This window comes from Manis pentadactyla, chromosome 8 (genome assembly GCF_030020395.1).
Source record: "Manis pentadactyla isolate mManPen7 chromosome 8, mManPen7.hap1, whole genome shotgun sequence".
NCBI classification, from domain to species: domain Eukaryota; kingdom Metazoa; phylum Chordata; class Mammalia; order Pholidota; family Manidae; genus Manis; species Manis pentadactyla.
In genome coordinates, this window is record NC_080026.1 from 39513658 (window position 1) to 39533500 (window position 19843).

Below are 19843 nucleotides of genomic sequence, written 5' to 3' on the forward strand. Positions count from 1 at the left end.
CTGAGAAGTTCAGCTTCTGTTTGGGGAAAGAGTCTAGTGGTAAAGGGCAATAAGGATTCTCAAAATATTCTTTGTAAAATTGTATATGGTATTTTATAAAACAATATAGTATTAAAGAGAATGAGGAAGGAAAACTTATTTTGAGAGGTAGGATTGTTTAATAGGTCAGAACGATGTAGGTTCCAGTTTTAGTTCTTCCTCTTATAACCATGTAACCTTCCTCAATCTATTTAACTTTGCCAAGCCTAAGTTTTCCCTGTAAAATGAAGACACTAATACCAATAGAGTTTTTGGAGCATTGGAAAAGGGGATTTTATTGCAAAAAATGAACACCCCAAAAGATTATGATGAGAACTGGAGATAAAAGGAGATAGGAGATATAAGCCAACCTGGGAAGCTATTAAAAGAAAAAGCTTAATTATTAATTATATGTAGAAGGAAGAAGTCTTTATTCTAAAACTGAAAAATTCAAGAGACCTTAGAGATGGTACCTAGCAGCTACATAAAATTTAAAGAAAGAAACAAAGAAAGGGAAAAAAAGAGGGAGAAAAAGGAATAAAGTGTATAGTTCTTTCTTGCAGTAATGAATGAAGCCAAAGAAATTAATCCTTAGTTCATATACAGCTCTCTTTGATTCTTGTTTAAGGGGAAGAATTTATTTTAATAATTTGAATTACTTTGCTGGGTTGATTTTGAAATAAGTTCAAGGAGCAATTGGGTTTAAAAGAAAAATTCTTATTAAAAGTATTAAACTGTTCCAGATCACAGAATATAAAGTTCAGAAATATTTAATAAAAGTTATACAATGTTAGCTGATCAGTATAATATGAAATGGAAAAACAATGGATCATGTAATTTCATTCAGTGACACAGATTTAAAAACTTAAATAAACATAAATAAATAGTAATCTAGCAGTCTTAGAATAATAATTCACCAGGACCAGTTATATTTTGTTACATAAAGGGCAGTTGGAAATAAGAAATTTCACTTACACAACTTTTGTATCAACACATTGAAGGAGAAAAAAATGTTTATATAAAAGATGCTGTAAAGACTCCACACCAAAACTACTAGAACTAATATTGGAATTCAGCAAAGTTGCAGGATACAAAATTAACACACAGAAATCTGTGGCTTTCCTATATACTAACAATGAACTAACAGAAAGTGAAATCAGGAAAACAATTCCATTCACAATAGCATCAAAAAGAATAAAATACCTAGGAATAAACCTAACCAAAGAAGTGAAAGACTTATACTCTGAAAACTGCAAGTCACTCTTAAGAGAAATTAAAGGGGACACTAACAGATGGAAACGCATCCCATGCTCTTGGCTAGGAAGAATTAATATCGTCAAAATGGCCATCCTGCCCAAAGCAATATACAGATTTGTTGCAATCCCTATGAAACTACCAGCAACATTCTTCAATGAACTGGAACAAATAGTTCAAAAATTCATATGGAAACACCAAAGACCCCGAATAGCCAAAGCAATCCTGAGAAGGAAGAATAAAGTGGGGGGGATCTCTCTCCCCAACTTCAGGCTCTACTACAAAGCCACAGTAAACAATACAATTTGGTACTGGCACAAGAACAGAGCCACAGACCAGTGGAACAGAATAGACTCCAGACATTAACCCAAACATATATGGTCAATTAATATTCAATAAAGGAGCCATGTACATACAATTGGGAAATGACAGTCTCTTCAACAGATGGTGCTGGCAAAACTGGACAGCTACATGTAAGAGAAGGAAACTGGATCACTGTCTAACCCCATACACAGAAGGAAATTCGAAATGGATCAAAGACCTGATTGTATGTCATGAAACCATAAAACTCTTAGAAAAAACATGAGTGACTTCTTAATGAACATATCTCCCCCGGAAAGGGAAATAAAAGCAAAAATGAACAAGTGGGACTATATCAAGCTGAAAAGCTTCTGTACAGCAAAGGACACCATCGATAGAACAAAAAGGCATCCTACAGTATGGAAGAATATATTCATAAATGACATATCCGATAAAGGGCTTGCATCCAAAATATATAAAGAGCTCACACACCTCAACAAACAGAAAGCAAATAATCCAATTAAAAAATGGGCAGAGGAGAGCTGAACAGACACGTCTCCAAAGAAGAAATTCAGATGGCCAACAGACACATGGAAAGATTCTCCACATCGCTTGTCATCATCGAAATGCAAATTAAAACCACAGTGAGATATCACCTCACCCCAGTAAGGATGGCCACCATACAAAAGACAAACAACAACAAATGTTGGCGAGGTTGTGGAGAAAGGGGAACCCTTCTATACTGCTGGTGGGAATGTAAATTAGTTCAACCATTGTGGAAAGCAGTATGAAGATTCCTCAAAATGCTCAAAAAGAAATACCCTTTGACCCAGGAATTCCACTTCTAGTAATTTACCCTAAGAATGCAGCTTCTTGAAAAAGACAGATGCACCCCTATGTTTATTGCAGCACTATTTACAATAGCCAAGAAATGGAAGCAACCTAAGTGTCCATCAGTAGATGAATGGATATAGAAGAGGTGGTACATATACACAATAGAATATTATTCAGCCTTAAGAAGAAGACAAATCCTACCATTTGCAACAACATGGATGGAGCTAGAGGGTATTATTCTCAGTGAAATAAGCCAGACAGAGAGAGACAAGTACCAAATGATTTTACTCATATGTGGAGTATCAGAACAAAGAAGAACTGAAGGAACAAAACAGCAGCACAGTCACAGAATCCACAAATGGACTAACAGTTACCAAAGGGAAAGTGATTGGGGAGGATGGGTGGGAAGGGAGGGATAAGGGTGGGGAAAAAGAAAGGGGGCATTACGATTAGCATGTGTAGTTGGGGGGAGCACTGGGAGGGCTGTACAACACAGAGAAGAGCAGTAGGGATTCTGCAGCATCTTACTATGCTGATGGACAGTGAATGTAATGGGGTGTGTGTGGGGCACTTAGTGAAGGAAGGAGCCTAGTAAACATAATGTTCTTCATGTAATTGTAGATTAATGATACCAAAATACAAATAAATAAATAGAAATGCTGTAACAATGATGACAGTAATAAAATCAAACAAAAATTTTGACATATGAGTAAAAATAAATTATTTAAGTATTATAAAGATTCCTTTCCAAAAATAAAAGAAAAGACTTATTAAATAGTGAAATATTAAAGATGATGCCACAATAGAAAAAGAAGACAGGTGTGTTATTATCACCATTATTATTGTTAAAAACAAAGTGAAATTCCAGTGTGTTTTCCCGACATGCAGGAAGCCAAATACTGCCCCAGGTGTAGTGAAAGAAAATAGGTGGGTATGTTTTAGGGTATTCAGTAAGGAGTCCAACTTGCTAATGCAGTAATTCCCAGACTCTATGTTGGGTTACAAGTATGGGTTTTTAAGGACAAAATTATGGGTGAGGGGTGCAGGTGCATGATCAGCTTATGCACATTCTTCTGTGGTGAATTGATAGGAGGTTATTTCCCGGCTCTTAGTTATCAGTCTTCTGGCTCCAGTTCTTTGGGGTCTCCAAGCTTGTAGCAAACAGGTGGTCTGCATGATGGGGTCCAAATACCTGCAAACATATCAGAAGAATACACGTGTTAAGAATTTAATGGTACCTTTTGAGGGGTAAAAGGGTCCAAGTAAATCTGTGTTTATTGAGTTTACTTTAACTTGTTACCCAAATCTCCTCTTTTCTAAATCTGCATGTGCCTGTGTACATACCACTAAGAGACTGAGATTCTCCTTGATTTGTTAATGAAAATTCTGAGAGGATTCTCCAAAAGGAAGGGGGGCTACCTGTTCTTTTTCATTATTCAACAGTGTTTTTCACATTCAAGCTCATAGAATAATTCACTAAAATGAAATAAATGCTTTTTAGCAAATGGTGCTGGAGCATTTGGGCATCTAATAGACTTTTTGAAAATGAACCTCAAACTGCTTCTCACATTATATACAAAAAGTAACTCAAAATGGATTAGGGACTTACATGTAAAATATAACACTGCAACTCTCTTAGAAAAAAATACAAGAGAAAATCTTCAAGTCCTAGGATTAGGTGAAGCATTCTTGGTGTTGATGGTGTTGACAACAAAAGCATGATTTATGTATAAAAGGAAACTGGATCTTGTCAATAATAAAAACTTTTTCTCTGCAAAAATCCTTTTTAAGAGGATAAAAAGACAAGGTACAGACTTGGAGGAAATATTTGAAATTGACATGTCTGACAAATGATTTGTATCTAAAAGAGATAAACTCTCCAAACTCAGCAGTTAAACAAACAAACATGCAAACAAGAATAGTCCAATCAGAAAATGGGCAAAGGACATGAATGGGCATTGCACTGAAGAGGATATTCCGATAACAAATAAGCACATTAAAAGATGTTCACTAGTTATTAGGGAAAAGCAAATTAAACCACAATGGGATATAATACTTTTTTAAAAGAATAATTAAAATTTTTCAAAGCAACAACACATTCTGGCAAGAATGCATAGAAATGGGGTCATACATACATTACTGGTGAGAATACAAAATAATATAACTACTCTAGAAGAACTTATGACATTAAAACTAAACATATGCTTACTATGTGACTCAGCAACTGCACACTTTAGCATTTATCTCAAAGAAAGGAAAATTTATGTTCACAAAAAAGACTGGAGAAAGTGCTCATAGCAGCTTTATTCATAATAACCCCAAACTACAAATGGCAACTCAGATGTCCTTTGACAGAAGAATGGTTCAACAAACTATGGTGCATTCATACCCTGGAATATTACTCAGCAATTAAAAGGATAAGTTTTGACAGGCTCAACAAGTTAGATGTTTACATGTTTGTTTGTTTAACTGCTGTGTTTGGAGATTTCATCTCTTCCAGATACAAATCATTTATTAGACATGTCAATTTCAAATATTTCTTCCAAGTATATACCTTGTCTTTTGATCCTCTTAAAAAGGGTTTTTCCAGAGAAAAAGTTTTTATTATTGATGAGATCCAGTTTATCAAATTTCCTTCTATATAGAAATCATGCTTTTTCTGTCAACACCAGGACTGCTCCATCTAATCATAGGTCCTGAAGATTTTCCCTTATATTTTTTTCTAAGAGAGTTGCAGTGTTATATTTTACATGTAAAAGTCCCTAATCCATTTTGAGTTAATTTTTGTATATAGTGTGAGAAGTAGTTTGAGATCCATAGTAGTTAGTGAAAAAAGCAAATCTGAAAAGTTTGCACATTGTAGATTCTATTTACATAGAATTCTTGAAATTAAAAAGTTATAGAGTTGGAAAATGGATTAGTGATTGTCAACGGTTTCAAAAGGAGGCTGTGGTAACAAAAGAGCAACACAGGAGATCCTGGCGATTGGAATGATTATATATCTTGACCAGTGCTGGTCTTTGTGATAGAAGTGAATAGAACTAAAACACACACACATACACACACTCACGTACATACATGTACACAAATAAATAAATGTAACACTGGTGATACCTGAAAAATGTTGTGGAGTATGTGTCAATTTCTTTTTGTAATACTGATCATGTAAGATACTGCATGCTATTGAGGGACACTGGATAAAGGGTATAAAGACCTATGTCTGTATTTTTCTTGCAGCTGCAGATTCAACTGTATGTGAATCTGCAATTACCTGAAATTTATATATATATGTATTTATTTAGAGTAAGAATGAAAAATATTCTATTCACAGTAACAACAAACTTTATATAATTAGGACTAAATCTAATAGGAAAAGTATAGAACTTATATGAAGGAGAGAAGATGCATTATTAATGTACATAAAATGTGAGTGGAATAAATTCCATAATATTAAAAGCTTTAATTTTATAAAATATTTAAAGTTTTCCAATTTACTGTGTGTGTGCATTGCTATTTTAATAAAAGTTACAATTTGATGTGTTGAAATGTGACTTAAAATCTCACATAAGAAAACATGTTTGAGAGTTATCAACTATAATTTGAAATATTTGAAAATAAGATTGTTCAGTGTGGTGCATTTGCCTTAAAAGATACTTTTTATATTAACATCTGTATCTGTATCATAAAAGGTACAGAAAACAAAATATATGGAATATACCTAGGAATAGAAAAAATTCCCTTGGAAGAAAAACAGATGTATGTATATACAGGATATTCATATAGAATATAGTTGATTTTTCAGCTCAGTAGATAAGGATTATTTATTTAATAGATTGTGTTAGCATAATATGCTCTCCTTGAGATAAAGTTAGATTCCTATCTCCCACCTTTACATATATAAATTTCATTGGATAAATAAATAAATGTAAATCAGAGATGAAATTAAAATTCTTTCAGAATTGAAGGGGTTGGATTATACAAAATGATGGTACATTATATAATTTCAGGAAATTTTAAAATTTGAAATTTATCTATACCAAAATCTGGTATTACTAGATGTCTTATAGAATAAGTCTATATATGAAAACTTAATAGACAGAAATTTGAATTCTAGAAACAAGTCTTAAGTTTGTAGGAAAACAACCACCTTTCCTTTTATCTGTAATACTCTCACTCCTCTTCTTGCCATTCCCTTCATCTGTCTTTTAAACCTCTAAGGCCCAGGCCTCTTATTTTTATTTATTTATTTATATTTTAGTAGAATTTTCTAGAGAAGTTTAAGTTCACAGCAATAGTGAGCAGAAGGTACAAGAGCTCAGATATATCACCTCCCCCAACATAGGCACCGCTTTCCCCATTATCAACATCCCACATCAGAGTGATATATTTGTTCAAATCCATGAACCTACCTTGACACATCATTATCACTCAGAGATAATACTTAGGAATCTTTAGGGTTCACTCTTGCTATTGTACATTTGTGGGTCTGTACAAATGTGCAATGACATGTATCTATTATTATAGTTTCATACATAGTAGAGTCACTGCTCTCGAAATCCTCTGTGCTCTGCCTCTTCATCCTTCCTTTCCGCCCAATCCTTGGCAATCACTGATATTTTTAGTATCTCCATAGTTTGCGTTTTACAATGGCTGTACCATAGTTTATCTATCCGCCTTCTGAAGGACACCTTGGCTGCTTCCAAGTTCTGGCAATTATAAAGTTGCTGTAAACATCCATGTGCTAGTGTTATGTGGATGAAAGTTTTCAACCCATTTAGATAAATACCACAGAACACAATTGTTGGATTCTATGTTTAGTTTTGTGGAAAATGGCCAAACTGTCTTCCGGTGTCTATCCTATTTTGCATCCCCACCAGCAAATGAGGGTTGATCGTTTTATTTTTAACAGAGGAGCCTTCTCTCATTCCTTTTGCAAGATATTTCCCTTTTTTTCCTAAACTCATGCAGCTCCCTGTGTCTTTATTCTGACATCTGTTGTTTTCTTTCTTGCTTCGCAAGTGCCCCTTCAGGGCAGGTCATAGATATGCCTCCAGCATCTTACAATACTTAGTACCTTGAATATGAAGTCTTCTAGTATTTGTTGAATGATTTAAGTTCAAATCTTGGTGTGTCAGACTATCAAATGAAGCATTTTGTTTTGAAAACTTATGTATAATCACAATTGTATACTAGGCTTGGGATTAAACTTCTCACTATTCCCACTAGTAATATTTTTTCTTAGCAGTTATTTTGTGGGTTAAATACATGGTTGATTCATGTGAAAAGAAATTGCATTTGAAGTTATTGATTCTTTGCCCCAGCTTTCAGCTGGAAGAAACAAAGCTTTTCCTGCAATAAGTGTTGAACCTTTAAAAAACAATATCTAGTGAGATTAGTATGTATCTTTGACATTTTATTTTCAACCAGAGTGAAGGTCACAGATGAAAGGTCACAAAGATGATTTTACACAATAAATTAACTATACTTAATTTTACAAAGAAAGTGTAATACTGCTAACTCTTGCATCTTAAAGAGTGTTCACTATGCCTAGTTTTGATTCTTAAGTAGTGTTAACTTACATTTCATGGATTTTGAAATTTAAAAGGGGACAACACCTAGTTTATATGTCAGAGAGTGATATAAATGCATGCTTTTCATTAATATTATGGCAGTGCATTATTTGAATTTTTGTATTTAACTCTTAAATCAATTTAGTGTTTGTTTGGTGGTAACTGGTTGAAATTGGTATTCCTTCTTATTTGTTGAACTTTTTCTGAGTTGGGAAGTTTTCTTTACTTCAACTCTCATCTTTGGTGTTTACAAGAAAACTACAGCTTTGTGTATAAAATGAATATGAGTGTGTGAATAAGTGAGTAAAGAGAATATATAAAAGTGGTTTTGGAAAGTAACTGGCTGGATTATGGTTAAACAATGAAAAATATACCCTTTTGCCCACAGTGCAGAACTGGAATTCTTACCTGCTTTCATATTATATTTCACTAAATTACAAGAGAGTGAGTTATTAAATTTGTGGTAGGTCAAGACAGTTTATTATTACAAATAATTTATTGAAAAAGAGAATGAAACAGACTTCTAATTTCAAAAGCCATGCTAAAATGGTTAGTTTATATTACATTGTCATCTTGTTACCATATCTTTGATACAAAATATTTCAAACATTATAATTCATTAGTTTTAAAACTGACATGAGATAGTATCTAATATAAGATTTATTTTAATGTAGATGAACTTACAAATTCATCAGAAACCAGATTGTCTTTAGAAGACCTCTTCAGGAAAGACTTTGTGCTTCATGATCCAGACGCTCGATGGATCAATGGTAGGTGTACACACTTTTATATATTTATTTTGAGTTCCATATAATTAAAATTAAATAATGGTATTTGTAGTTAATATTTAATTGACATTATGTTCCAAAGATTATATATATATCGATTAATCAGAAATTAATACCATAGCTCATAGGAGAGAAAACCAATTCCTAAGATAGGTCATCTATAAAATCATTCTCCAAGCTTTAGATTGTCTGCTCTGTATTTGTTCTTCATGGTCTTTAGTTATGTGACTTGAAGCATGTGTTGTATCTCGAGAATTCTCTGATTAATTCTTCTGGTGTAGCAGTATAGATTTTGGGAGCTTGTGTCTGTAAGTGCTTCAAACTGGGGGGACAGATTAGTTTTCTTTTCTCTTTTTGTGGCTTTTCTTTCTAAGCTTCAGTGCTGCCAACTAGGGTTACTAGGTTACTATTTGCAAAGTTGAAATAATTTGGAAATGACATGGAAATAGATTGCACTTTGTCTCTTCCTGGCCTGGAAAAGAAACCATGTTAGCTTTCCTCAGGTGATTTTATTATTTTCAAAAGTTTTAGAAAGCATTTAGAGTTAAAAAAAGAGACAACCAAAAATAAAACCATTGAGTGACCCCATGGACTTTGGTTTGTTTTTATGGATGATAGTAGGGAGTTATTTGGTAATCAAGCCATAAGAAATGTGTTGATAAAAAGAAATCAGGTTTTCATTTCTTGAATATTCCAATTTGCCTGACCATACTAATCACTGTGGTTAGATAGCTGTTCACCTTTGCCCTTCACTTTATTTAGACATACTTGCTTGTTTTCAAGACAGAATGTATTGTTTGTATGATAGATAAAAAGGAGCTTTGCCTTTTAATCTAATAAAGATCATCTCATTTACAGTCTGTCTTTCTTCTCTAATATTCTGATTTTGTGCATTTATGCCTGAAAGTTAAGTGTTAATTTATGGAAGCTATAAAAAGAAGGTAACTTAATTTCAAGGGCAGGAATCAAAGCATACTTGTCGACCTAGCACTGATACAGTCCCTGGAAATCAGCAAGCACTCAAGATTTGTTTTTTGAATAAAAGAATGACTGCATTTAATTGAAGTCTAGTGTTATTTTTCCGTAAACTCAAGTTTCAGTTGAAATTGGTTAGAAGGTGAGTGTGTATCATGGTGATAATACAGCTAGAGAAAACAAGAGAGCAATTTTATTAATCTATTTGTATAGTGTCATTTTGAGTTCATAAATTTAGGACTCAAAGTATTGTTGCCTTGCATTATGATTATTTCAGATATACACTGTGATAATTTCAGCTAGTAGTATGATTATTTCAGATGAGCACGAGGACTAAAGAAGGCTAATGGAAAAGTTATCATTACCAAACATTATTCTAATACATGGATCTCTTACAAATCATTCACCCAAGGTGCTATCATAATTTTAATGTCATCTTTTTAGTTGTTAGCATTTCTAATTTTTTTTTGAAGGAAATTGCAAAATATTGTTGAAAAATTTGTCATTGAGTTTGAGCTGTTTGATACTATTTTATTTGCCATGATGTTGGCCAAGCTATAGAAATTTATGTAGTCTTTGACTTTGGAAAGCAAGAAAAATCATGGGCCTCCTTTCCTTCTCAGGTCAGTTTCAGCTACTTAAAGAGGCATTCACTTCTGTGTATAATTGACACTTTGATATTGAAATGCCAAAGGATGGGACAGATATTTAAGTAGTGAACTGCATGCTCAATTAAGCCACATTTCAATATCTAGGACACACATTCTACTCTTAACATTTCACAAGATTCCAAAATTAATCATTTAAATCATTTTTTCATAATTTCAATACCAATTGTTGGTAAATCTGGCCTTCAGAAAATGTCCTGGGACAAAGCTGCAGTGTTATTATTATATTTTAGATAAAACCTAAGATCCATGATACTCATAAAAACACTCGACATAAAAACAACCCTGTGAACAAGATTAAATAGAATGCAAGCTCTCAGAGGCATGCAGGCTTTATAATTATCACTGAAGTAATTGACTCACTGTCACTAGATTGTCACTGGGTTGCTTTTTCACTAGGGGAATAGATTTGTGCTCATTCAATTCTCTTATCCAACTCAGATCTGGTTTTTGGCAATCACTAGATACTTGGCCTATTTACATCTTCCTCAAAGAACCAGAAAACACAGTGGGAGCTATATAAATAAAATGTATAACCTTGGCCTTAGTATCACAGATTATATCTAAATGTAAAATATGAGCTATTTCTTTTATTCTCTTGAGATGTCTCACCAGATTTTCTTGATATGTAAGTAGCTTGAAGGAATATAAGCTAAGCTCATTTAGAAGCTTCATTTAGTTCTTGGAGGTCACCTTAGGAACATGTAATGCATTACTGGTCAAGGAGAAGGAGGGAGTCTAGACTGTCCTGATATGTGCAGAGTATAGTGTAGCAATGTCATTCATTATGCTGGTTCTCAAGTAATTTATCTGTGAATGTCACTGCAGCCTTGGACGGGCGCTCATGTTCATGGTTAGCTTAACAGCGCCTGCCCCCAAAGCTGCTCATATCCTTGAAATCTCCATTTTTATAGCATCTTCTTCCTAGTTATGTCACCTTGAAACCGGGAAATCTATCTTTAACATTATTCATCTCCTCACATACACTTGATGATCAATCATCAAAGAAAGATCTCATATTAATTGAGTGACTTCTGTGTGAGGCTCTGTGCTTAGATGCTTTCTATACATATTTCACATACAGCACATAAAGTTAAAATTATTAACTCCAGGAAACTGAGGTTTAAGCAAAAAACTTCTCCAAAAACACAGCTAAGAAGAAGTAGAGGCTGCTTTAATCACTGTTTTTAAGTAAGAAACATACTCTCTGTCATTGTTTCACTCTAAGATGCCATTCCCAATATCTAACACCATAAATCCACTACCTCTTTGACATCTCATTGTTCTTCATCCTTTCCTCTGGAATACTGTGGCAGTGTCATCTCCCCAGGCACATCCATATACTGGTACTTTATGCAGTCACTCAAAGAAAGATTTATAAACATACCTACTGACATGTTTATGCTATGAAAAGTGAACAAAGGTGACTTCCAAAGAGTGTTTGCAGTATGTAGATATCACACTGTCTGTATTAGGTGCCAATGAGTGTTTCCAGGTGGTTGAATTTTAATCTGATTTTACTTTTTTGGTCCATTGTTTTTTAAATTTTCTTCAATAAATGTGTAGGTTTCTGTGATATTTATAATAAATTAAGAAAAAGAATGCTCTCCCCTTCTCTTTAGTTTCATGGATCTCCAATCCCTCTGGCTATCTCCTGTCAAATGCAACCTTATAAGGCCCAGCCAAAAGTATTAACGTACTTCTCAATGAGTTTCAGAGGAATCCCTTTGCCATTTGAATGAATTCCAGACTTCTCCCTTTGTACCAAGCTTCTCAAATCAAGCTCAGCCTTTTTCCTACTATTCTGCTTTACATTATGTTTCAGGCCCATTGAACTACTTGATATTATTCATAAGTCTCAAAAGCTTTCTTGACTCTGTCTTTGCCCACTCCGTTTTCTCTAACCCCAATCTGAAAGCCCGTATTTTATCCCACTTGAAACCTGTTGCCCAGGTGCAAAGCCAGTGACTTTCTCCTGCCAGCTGTGAGGAACGTCATCTTTAAAACTCTAGAGTTTCAGTCTCCCATATAGAAATTTCTACCTCGATTTTAATTATATCATGTCTAATCTTCTCTAAATAGTGTTTCTAGAACTTTTGTGAAAGACCATTATTTTAAAATTTAATTAATTTGTTTATATGTCAATTTCACATGAATCAATACTTTTGGAAAATACAGTAAATTACTAGAAAAATAAAATGATAAGGAGATATTTCAAATGCAACCCCAAATTTATCTTTTTATAGTCAATAATTCTAAAATTGCATTTCAAAAATATAAAAAGCATAAACATAATATTAGAATAACAAAGAAATATCAAGTATTACTTTGAGAGAGTGTAGACAGGCAATTAACAGAGAGGATTGCTATTATACTCATAACTTTTTCTTATTCTAAAATTAAAATTAAACAAATATTGAGAGAAATAATGATTACTCACATTAAATACTTATTACCAGATTTTGAACAATAACTTGCATATCAATATTTCAATGTTTTAGTGATTGAATGAATTTCCGCTTCTGGTTAATTAACCTAGGTTAGATTAATGACAGCACTACCTCTAGGGGATAACATATATCTACTCTGTTTCTATTTTTTGTCCTAATAATATTGATAGTAGAGAAGAAATCAGTCTCCAAAGTAGAGATTTGCACATTGTTACATCGCTCTGACTGTAATTATCTTGCTCTGCTTTTTCTCTGGAGGGCCTCACCCTACTCTGCCTAAGTCTACAGTCTCTGTCTCACTATGACATCCCTAGTTCCTCATTTATAGTTCAGAGAGTTGAAAATTCGGTTAAAATATAACTAGTTTTTATATGGCTGACCTTTTTAAGAGTAATGTATGTCGAAGTATTTTACTATCAACAGTAGATTATTTCCTCCTGAAATTAAAGAAGTGCTTACTACAGTATATCATTAAATAATACTTATTTTCTACAAACTACAAAAGATGTTTTCTTTATCATTATATGATATATATGTTACATTGTGCTTTTATGAATGTTTAAATTAATCTATAGTAAAAAGAGTTGAAGTAAAAAATAAATATTTACTATAAAAGCCACATGATGGCAACCTTATATGCTGACTGAAATATTCTAACTTTCTTTTGACATTCAAATCTAAATAGTTTTTATGAGGAAATGATTTTAAAATCCCAGCTTGTCTTAAAATTACAACATTTATGCTACTAGCCAAGAGAATAGGGAAAAAGGTTTACCCATAAAATCCATTGTTAACATTTACAGGAAAAAATGTTTTAAGGAAAATAATATTTCTGCTTTTTAGAAATTGAATGATTACTTTAGAGTACTTAAAGGGAGTTGGAAATATAACCCAAACTTTAAGAGAGCTAAACTTTCATATTACAACCTATTTTTTGAAATAGCAAACTATGTTTTGATTTTTAAAAGAAGGAAAAAAGTCTGAGTGGGATGAAACAGTTATGCTTAGAGTTCGTCAACAAGCTTTATTGATTTCCAGCTATGTGCCTTGCACAGGACTTTATATATTCCAGCTGGGATCTGTTGACATTTGAAAGGTTTGCAGAAAAATATATGGTGTTCTTACAGTTTTCGTGCATTTCACACAATTACGGTTGGTCTTGGTGGTGTTGGCACGGAAACTGTGTCAACACAAATATAGATTAATAGACACTGTGGCACTGACTACTGTTTTTTTTTATCAGTTTATCCGTCTATCCTTTTACTCATTCATGGTATCTATTGGAGCACAGCCAAAAGGTCTTTGAGCTATGAGGACTTAAAGATAAACCAACACAGTACTTTTGGTCAAGGACACTGATGTGGTTAAAGGAAATGAAATATAATTATGGTATCTAAAGAATTTAGAAACCAAAAGAAAATAACACACCTGAGCTAATTAGAGAATGATTAGGTGATAAATTTCTGAGTTATTATTTTTAAAAAATGATGAAATTGTAAGAGATCAGTTGGGGTTAAGAATGACTGGAGTAGTTTTTCTGGAAGAGATGAAGTTCAGTCTCAGTGTAGAGTATGGATGAGCCTAGGGGAAGAAAGATGACATTGCTGGCAAAATAGGATATATCATGGCGAAGTCATATGAGCTGGCCCAGCATATAAGGTCAACTGAATACAAACTTAACGTGTGTGTGTGTGTGTGTGTGTAAAATTAATGGTGAAAGAACATTTATCATCTCAGTATTGGTTTATAACTAGAATATTAATACTGTTTTTTTATTGTACATGTTATACTTTGATCTCCTTTAGCAGATTCACCCTTTTATTAGATTATAATTTTGAAGTAGAAGAATCTGAAGTTGCTCTGACGATTATCAGTTGTTTTATTTTCCTTAGAATTAAAATGATGTTGGTAGCATATTATTAAAACTAACATTTAATAATAGTTATAAATTAATAAAAAACACATCTATGGCTTGATGGAAAACATATTAAGGGAAAGACATAATAGTGAGGATTTCTTTTGACTCAAGTCTGTTTGAATTTGGCCTGAACTCTTAGGTGATTATGAGAAAATCTAATCATTTTGTATTGATTGTAACTATATAAAAAAAAAGAAATCTTACAACAAACTATAATAATAAACTCACATTTACATATTAAGCTTTTAATTCAAATTGCTTTGCCTCAGTCACATTTTCTCCTTGTGTATATGCATGTGTGTGTACATTTCCTTCTAAGGCTAATTTTACTTAATCAACTTGGTCATATATTACTTTGAGTCAGTGAGATCTTTAGATAATACATTGTCAACTATTCCATTATTTTATAATGAATAAATAAATATTAAGCATGTGAGACATATCAGAAAGTCTTTAGCTAGAAGAATTCCTAGAGATAATATGATTTATCATAAATGGCTAAGATTTATTAAATGACTGTGGCGAGTCATTTCAAGCGCTGACATGTAGCCAAATGAAATATTCCATCCCATTCACCATGGTTCAGCTTCATGTTTGTTCACAGAGGCACATACCAGTAGATCTAACTATCTAATCCTACTTGTTTTCTATATTTTCCTTTTATTTTTCTTCTTAGTGAAAATTCAGTACTATTTTTATGCAATAGTGTTGGTGTGCAAAAAATGAAGTTGTCATATCCGCCTTCATCAATTTATTATTAATACCACTAATAAAAGTTATGTTTTGGTAGGAATCTAATAATAGCCAGGAACCATGCTTTGCATTTTTAATTTATTATACCCAATGTTTATAGTTCTTTTATAAATGAAGAAACTGAGGTTTAAAGCAAATAGTTGACTTGTTCAAGTCCACTCAGCTAAAGCAGCATCAGAATTTAAGTTCACATAGTCTGTTAATTTTAGGTAATGTAGAACATAGTAAGTATAAACAAATGTATTTAAGGAATAAAGTATTAAGAGAAAGACAAATAACACAGAGAAAATCTTTTGATATAAAACTAAACATATGCTATATAATTAATGTAAAAATGGTGAAACGCCTATAACTAATTTATACAACAATTCTGAAATAAGATGCACACAGAACTGGAATTTAAAACTTAATGAGGAATAGGAAACAAAGTGTTATACTGAGATTTCAGAGTCTTGGCTCAATAGTTGAATATTCACCTTGGGAAAACTCATCACCTTGATGGACCTCAGATCTGTCACTGGCATGACTGGAGGGTTTTAACTGAAAGACACATGAAATCTCTCCAGTTTTCTTATCTTGGAATCATCCAACGTCTGTGCTGTAGCACGACAGGCCCTAAAGCCAATGGCAGTGTAGCTAAGTGCATGCTTCATCAGCTGGTTGAGTGGAGGTGCTGTTAGTCCTAATACTTCACAGTTCTTTGCTGTAACTTCAGAACTTGATTCTGCTCTTTTTCAACTTCAAACAGGCTTGCTAAATGACATGAGTTAAGCTGATAATCCAATCTATGATGCTACATTAAATGCTAACATTTGTTGTTTTGATCATTAATGACATACTACCTTTAATGCCTACACATGTATTTATAAGTTAAAATCTTAGTTATGCCTTGTTTCAAATGAAAATTGAGAGTTTGGGGCAGAATGGAAAGTCAAAGAAGGAGATATTCTGGTTATATCATCTTTCATACAACTTTTACAATGAATGGAACTTTCTCCATTATACATAAAAGTGAAAGAATAGTACAATGAAACTTCAAGTAATTATCACCAATGTCATGAGAATCTTGTTTCATCCAAGGAGACTAATATGAGTGTGAAATACTAAGGATTGGAAAAGCTAAAGGAATACAGAAGTAGAGCAGTTATTGGTGCTGTGGTTAAGGGGAGGGTTCTAGGTGGATCTTAGTTCTGGAATTATGCTAACTCTGAATGATATCATTTATCATTAAGAGTGTATGCATGGAAAGAAACCAGAATTATGATATCCTGAAATATGGTGGAAGGCATTCAAACATAGAGAAAAAAGGAATTAAAGATGTTGTCAGGATGAACATTGGACATGAAAGGCCACCTTTGAGTCAGGGTTTAGATTCATCATGTAGACCTCAGAGTTAAGTGGGGATAGATGTGTGCTTAACTGAAGTAAGTCATGTCTGGCAAGTGAAGTCTGCCAACTTTTGGTTAGGCTGGGGTATAAATGGTGAATTCTCTGTGTCTCAGAGGTTGGGTGATCATATGATAAGGATACCTTATTGGGACTCCTATAATTGAGGTGAGATAGTCAAAGATGACCTCTAAGTTCAAACTTAGTTCTAAAAATGTATCATTTTACCCTCAGTCAACATAAGAATGTTTTTAGCCCTGTTTTAATAGGCCCTGTTTTAATTCCAAACCCTTTGGTTTAGGAAGCCAGTGGGTCCATTGGTCTAAAATGGTACATAGGGAATGGTGTCAGCTTTTACAGAAATTTCTCTGCTTCTCATTTCCATGTAAGAAATCTCCAGTGTATGACATAAAGCTCTTTTCTCTTTGATTTGACTGGCCATATGGGGTTGCTGAAAAATAATTTAAAAGATGATCTCATTTTGTACTTCAGTTGATAACACCTTGGTAAATACTCCTTTGTGCTGTCAGTACCTATGCCAGTTTCAATGAGCTTGAACTTTCATTACTGTGACTGTGTAGCTGAGTCGTTATATTGTCGCTGCTGTGTGCTTGCAAACAGCATCTGAAAGCAGGTAGCTTGCACCTACCTGGACTCTGGTGAAATTCAATTTGTAAGTGAAAAAAATACACATATTTATTAGTTGTATGTGTATGTGTTTCCCCCTTTCCTAGGAGTGTGAATGTTCACTTGGTTTTCTGCCATTACCGGTCTTGCTAATTGTTTTTCTCCTGTCACCCTACATTCGTGATGAAATATTATTTTTAGAATGTTGAACTCCTTAGATTTTAATTCCACAAAGATCCTGTTATATTTAAAAGATCAAAAAATACAAAATCTCTTACATAGAAAAGTGAGTTAGGCCTCTTGGAACATTAATATTGCATAAATACTGAATAATCTTCTTGGGCTCACTGTTCAGTGACTTTGCTCTGAACCACTCAGATGTGTTGCTCTCTAAGGCCCTACCAGTCATCAAAGCCGAGAAGCAGCTTGTCTGCATGTCAGACATTGTCTGACAAGAAAGGGTTAGGCCTGCAGAAATCAACGAGAGCTTAGTTCTGTCTCTAGTTGACATGGTGGGTAAGTCACTTCACTTCTCTAAGTGGTCTTGTCTTTACCCACAAGACAAAGAGTATAATTCCTCTTATGCCTTCCTGCAAAGACAGTGTGAATATCATAAGGAGTATTTGTTCTCAAGGAATTTTAAACCACTTAAAAATTTCTGTCTCTTTCCTTTTTTGTATGTGAATTTATTTTCACTTCACCAGACTGCATGACCATGAGCAAGTCAACCCATATTTCTGGGTATTGTTTTTGTGAGCGTACAACGGTAGTTAACAGCTGTGCATCCCTTGTGTATATGTGCTGAACACTGGCTGACTGCTTTCAATGATACAGTCTTATTTAATCTTCACAACAACCTTATGAATTATTTTTATGATCTCTATTTTATAGCTGAGGATACAGAACTCAGGAAGTTTTGTGACATTGCCAGGCTCACAAAGCTAGCAAATAGCAGAGCTGTAGGGTTATTGAATGAGGAGGGACTAAGGGTACAAAGTTTCAGCCATGCAACATGAATAAATTCTGGGGATCTAATGTATAACAATGTGATTATAGTTAACAATACAGTACTGTTATACTTGAAATTTGCTAAGAAGGTAGAGCGTATTTTCATAATAACAAAACAAGAAACAAGAAAAGAAAAAAAATTGTAACAATGTACAATGGACATGTTGATTAGTTTGATTATCCTGATTATTTCACAATGTATATGTATATCAAGTTGTATAACTTATATAAGTGCGATTTTTTATTTGTCACTTCTACCTCAATAAAACTGGGAGAAAAAGAAATATTTTTAAAAGTACTTAAGAATTAGTCCAAAAAACTTGGCCTAGAAATGCCCTGGGTTGGAAGAAAGCAAAAGATAGTGAATAAAACTTTTCTTTATTTTCTGTTTGTTTGGGCTAGCTTTGCCCAACAGTCTGTATGCACTCTACTTGCCTGCTTTGAAATTCCAACTGCTGTTGCCACTGGTGTTTAGAGCTGTCCTTCTTGCTATGTTGAAGTCCCTATTGTTCAAAGATAGTAACTCATTGGATGAGCTTGAAAGTCTTGGTTATATAGTTCTGGCATTTTGCTTTCATGACAGTACATTATCTCACCACTCTACCAGTTTCTGCTCTCCAAGACTTGCCATACCAAAGGGTATGTTCAAACTATAGAAAGAAAATACATTGTTGAATGTCCCCCAGTACTGGGTTTGTATCCCCAAACCACTTTCCTTTCCATACCAAAAGTGATCTGCTCTAACTTCAACCAGGACTTTCGCAGGCATCTCTATTAAAAAAAGAAATTCCCTGGACTACTGTTACGCTTATTCATGTTTGAGTAAACTTCTAAACTCCATTCCTTCATAGCAGGGATATTACATTTTGTCTCTGTATTTACAGCATCAAAAACAATGTCTAGCATGTAGTTTCTTCAGTAAATGAATTGTATTTTGATACCACAGACACTTTAATTTGAAAACATACACAATTGTAAGGATAAACTTTAAAATGTTTCCTTACAGTTTTAGATGAAATATTAATACTAAAGGACATTCTTTCTTTTTTGACAATTAAATGGAAAGAAATCCTTCCACTTGTTTAAAGTTTAAAGAAGGAACTAAATTATCATGACCAATACTGTAACAGAATATGCTGTCATTTTGGGTGGGCAAACTCCTGCATCAAGTTACATGTATGTAAGAAGAGTGAAAGTGTTTGTCCACAATTGCTGATATAATTCCTGAAGAATATAAATATTTGTTTCTTTTGGGATCCCTGAAATACTCATTTATATCATGGAACTGCATTTG

At 33.5% G+C, this 19843-nt stretch overlaps 1 protein-coding gene across 3 annotated transcripts in view; it reads left to right on the forward strand.

The window, feature by feature from the left end:
- The window catches only part of DPP10 (dipeptidyl peptidase like 10), a 674550-nt gene that overhangs the window by 175081 nt on the left and 479626 nt on the right, over positions 1 to 19843 (forward strand). For 2 of the 3 annotated variants that reach the window (XM_036886633.2, XM_036886635.2), the window contains exon 3: positions 8651 to 8746. The exons of the other annotated variant lie outside the window; for it this stretch is intronic. In XM_036886633.2, the coding sequence (XP_036742528.2) occupies positions 8651 to 8746 (96 nt within the window). The remainder of the gene's footprint in view (positions 1 to 8650; positions 8747 to 19843) is intronic. 3 annotated transcript variants of the gene reach the window in all.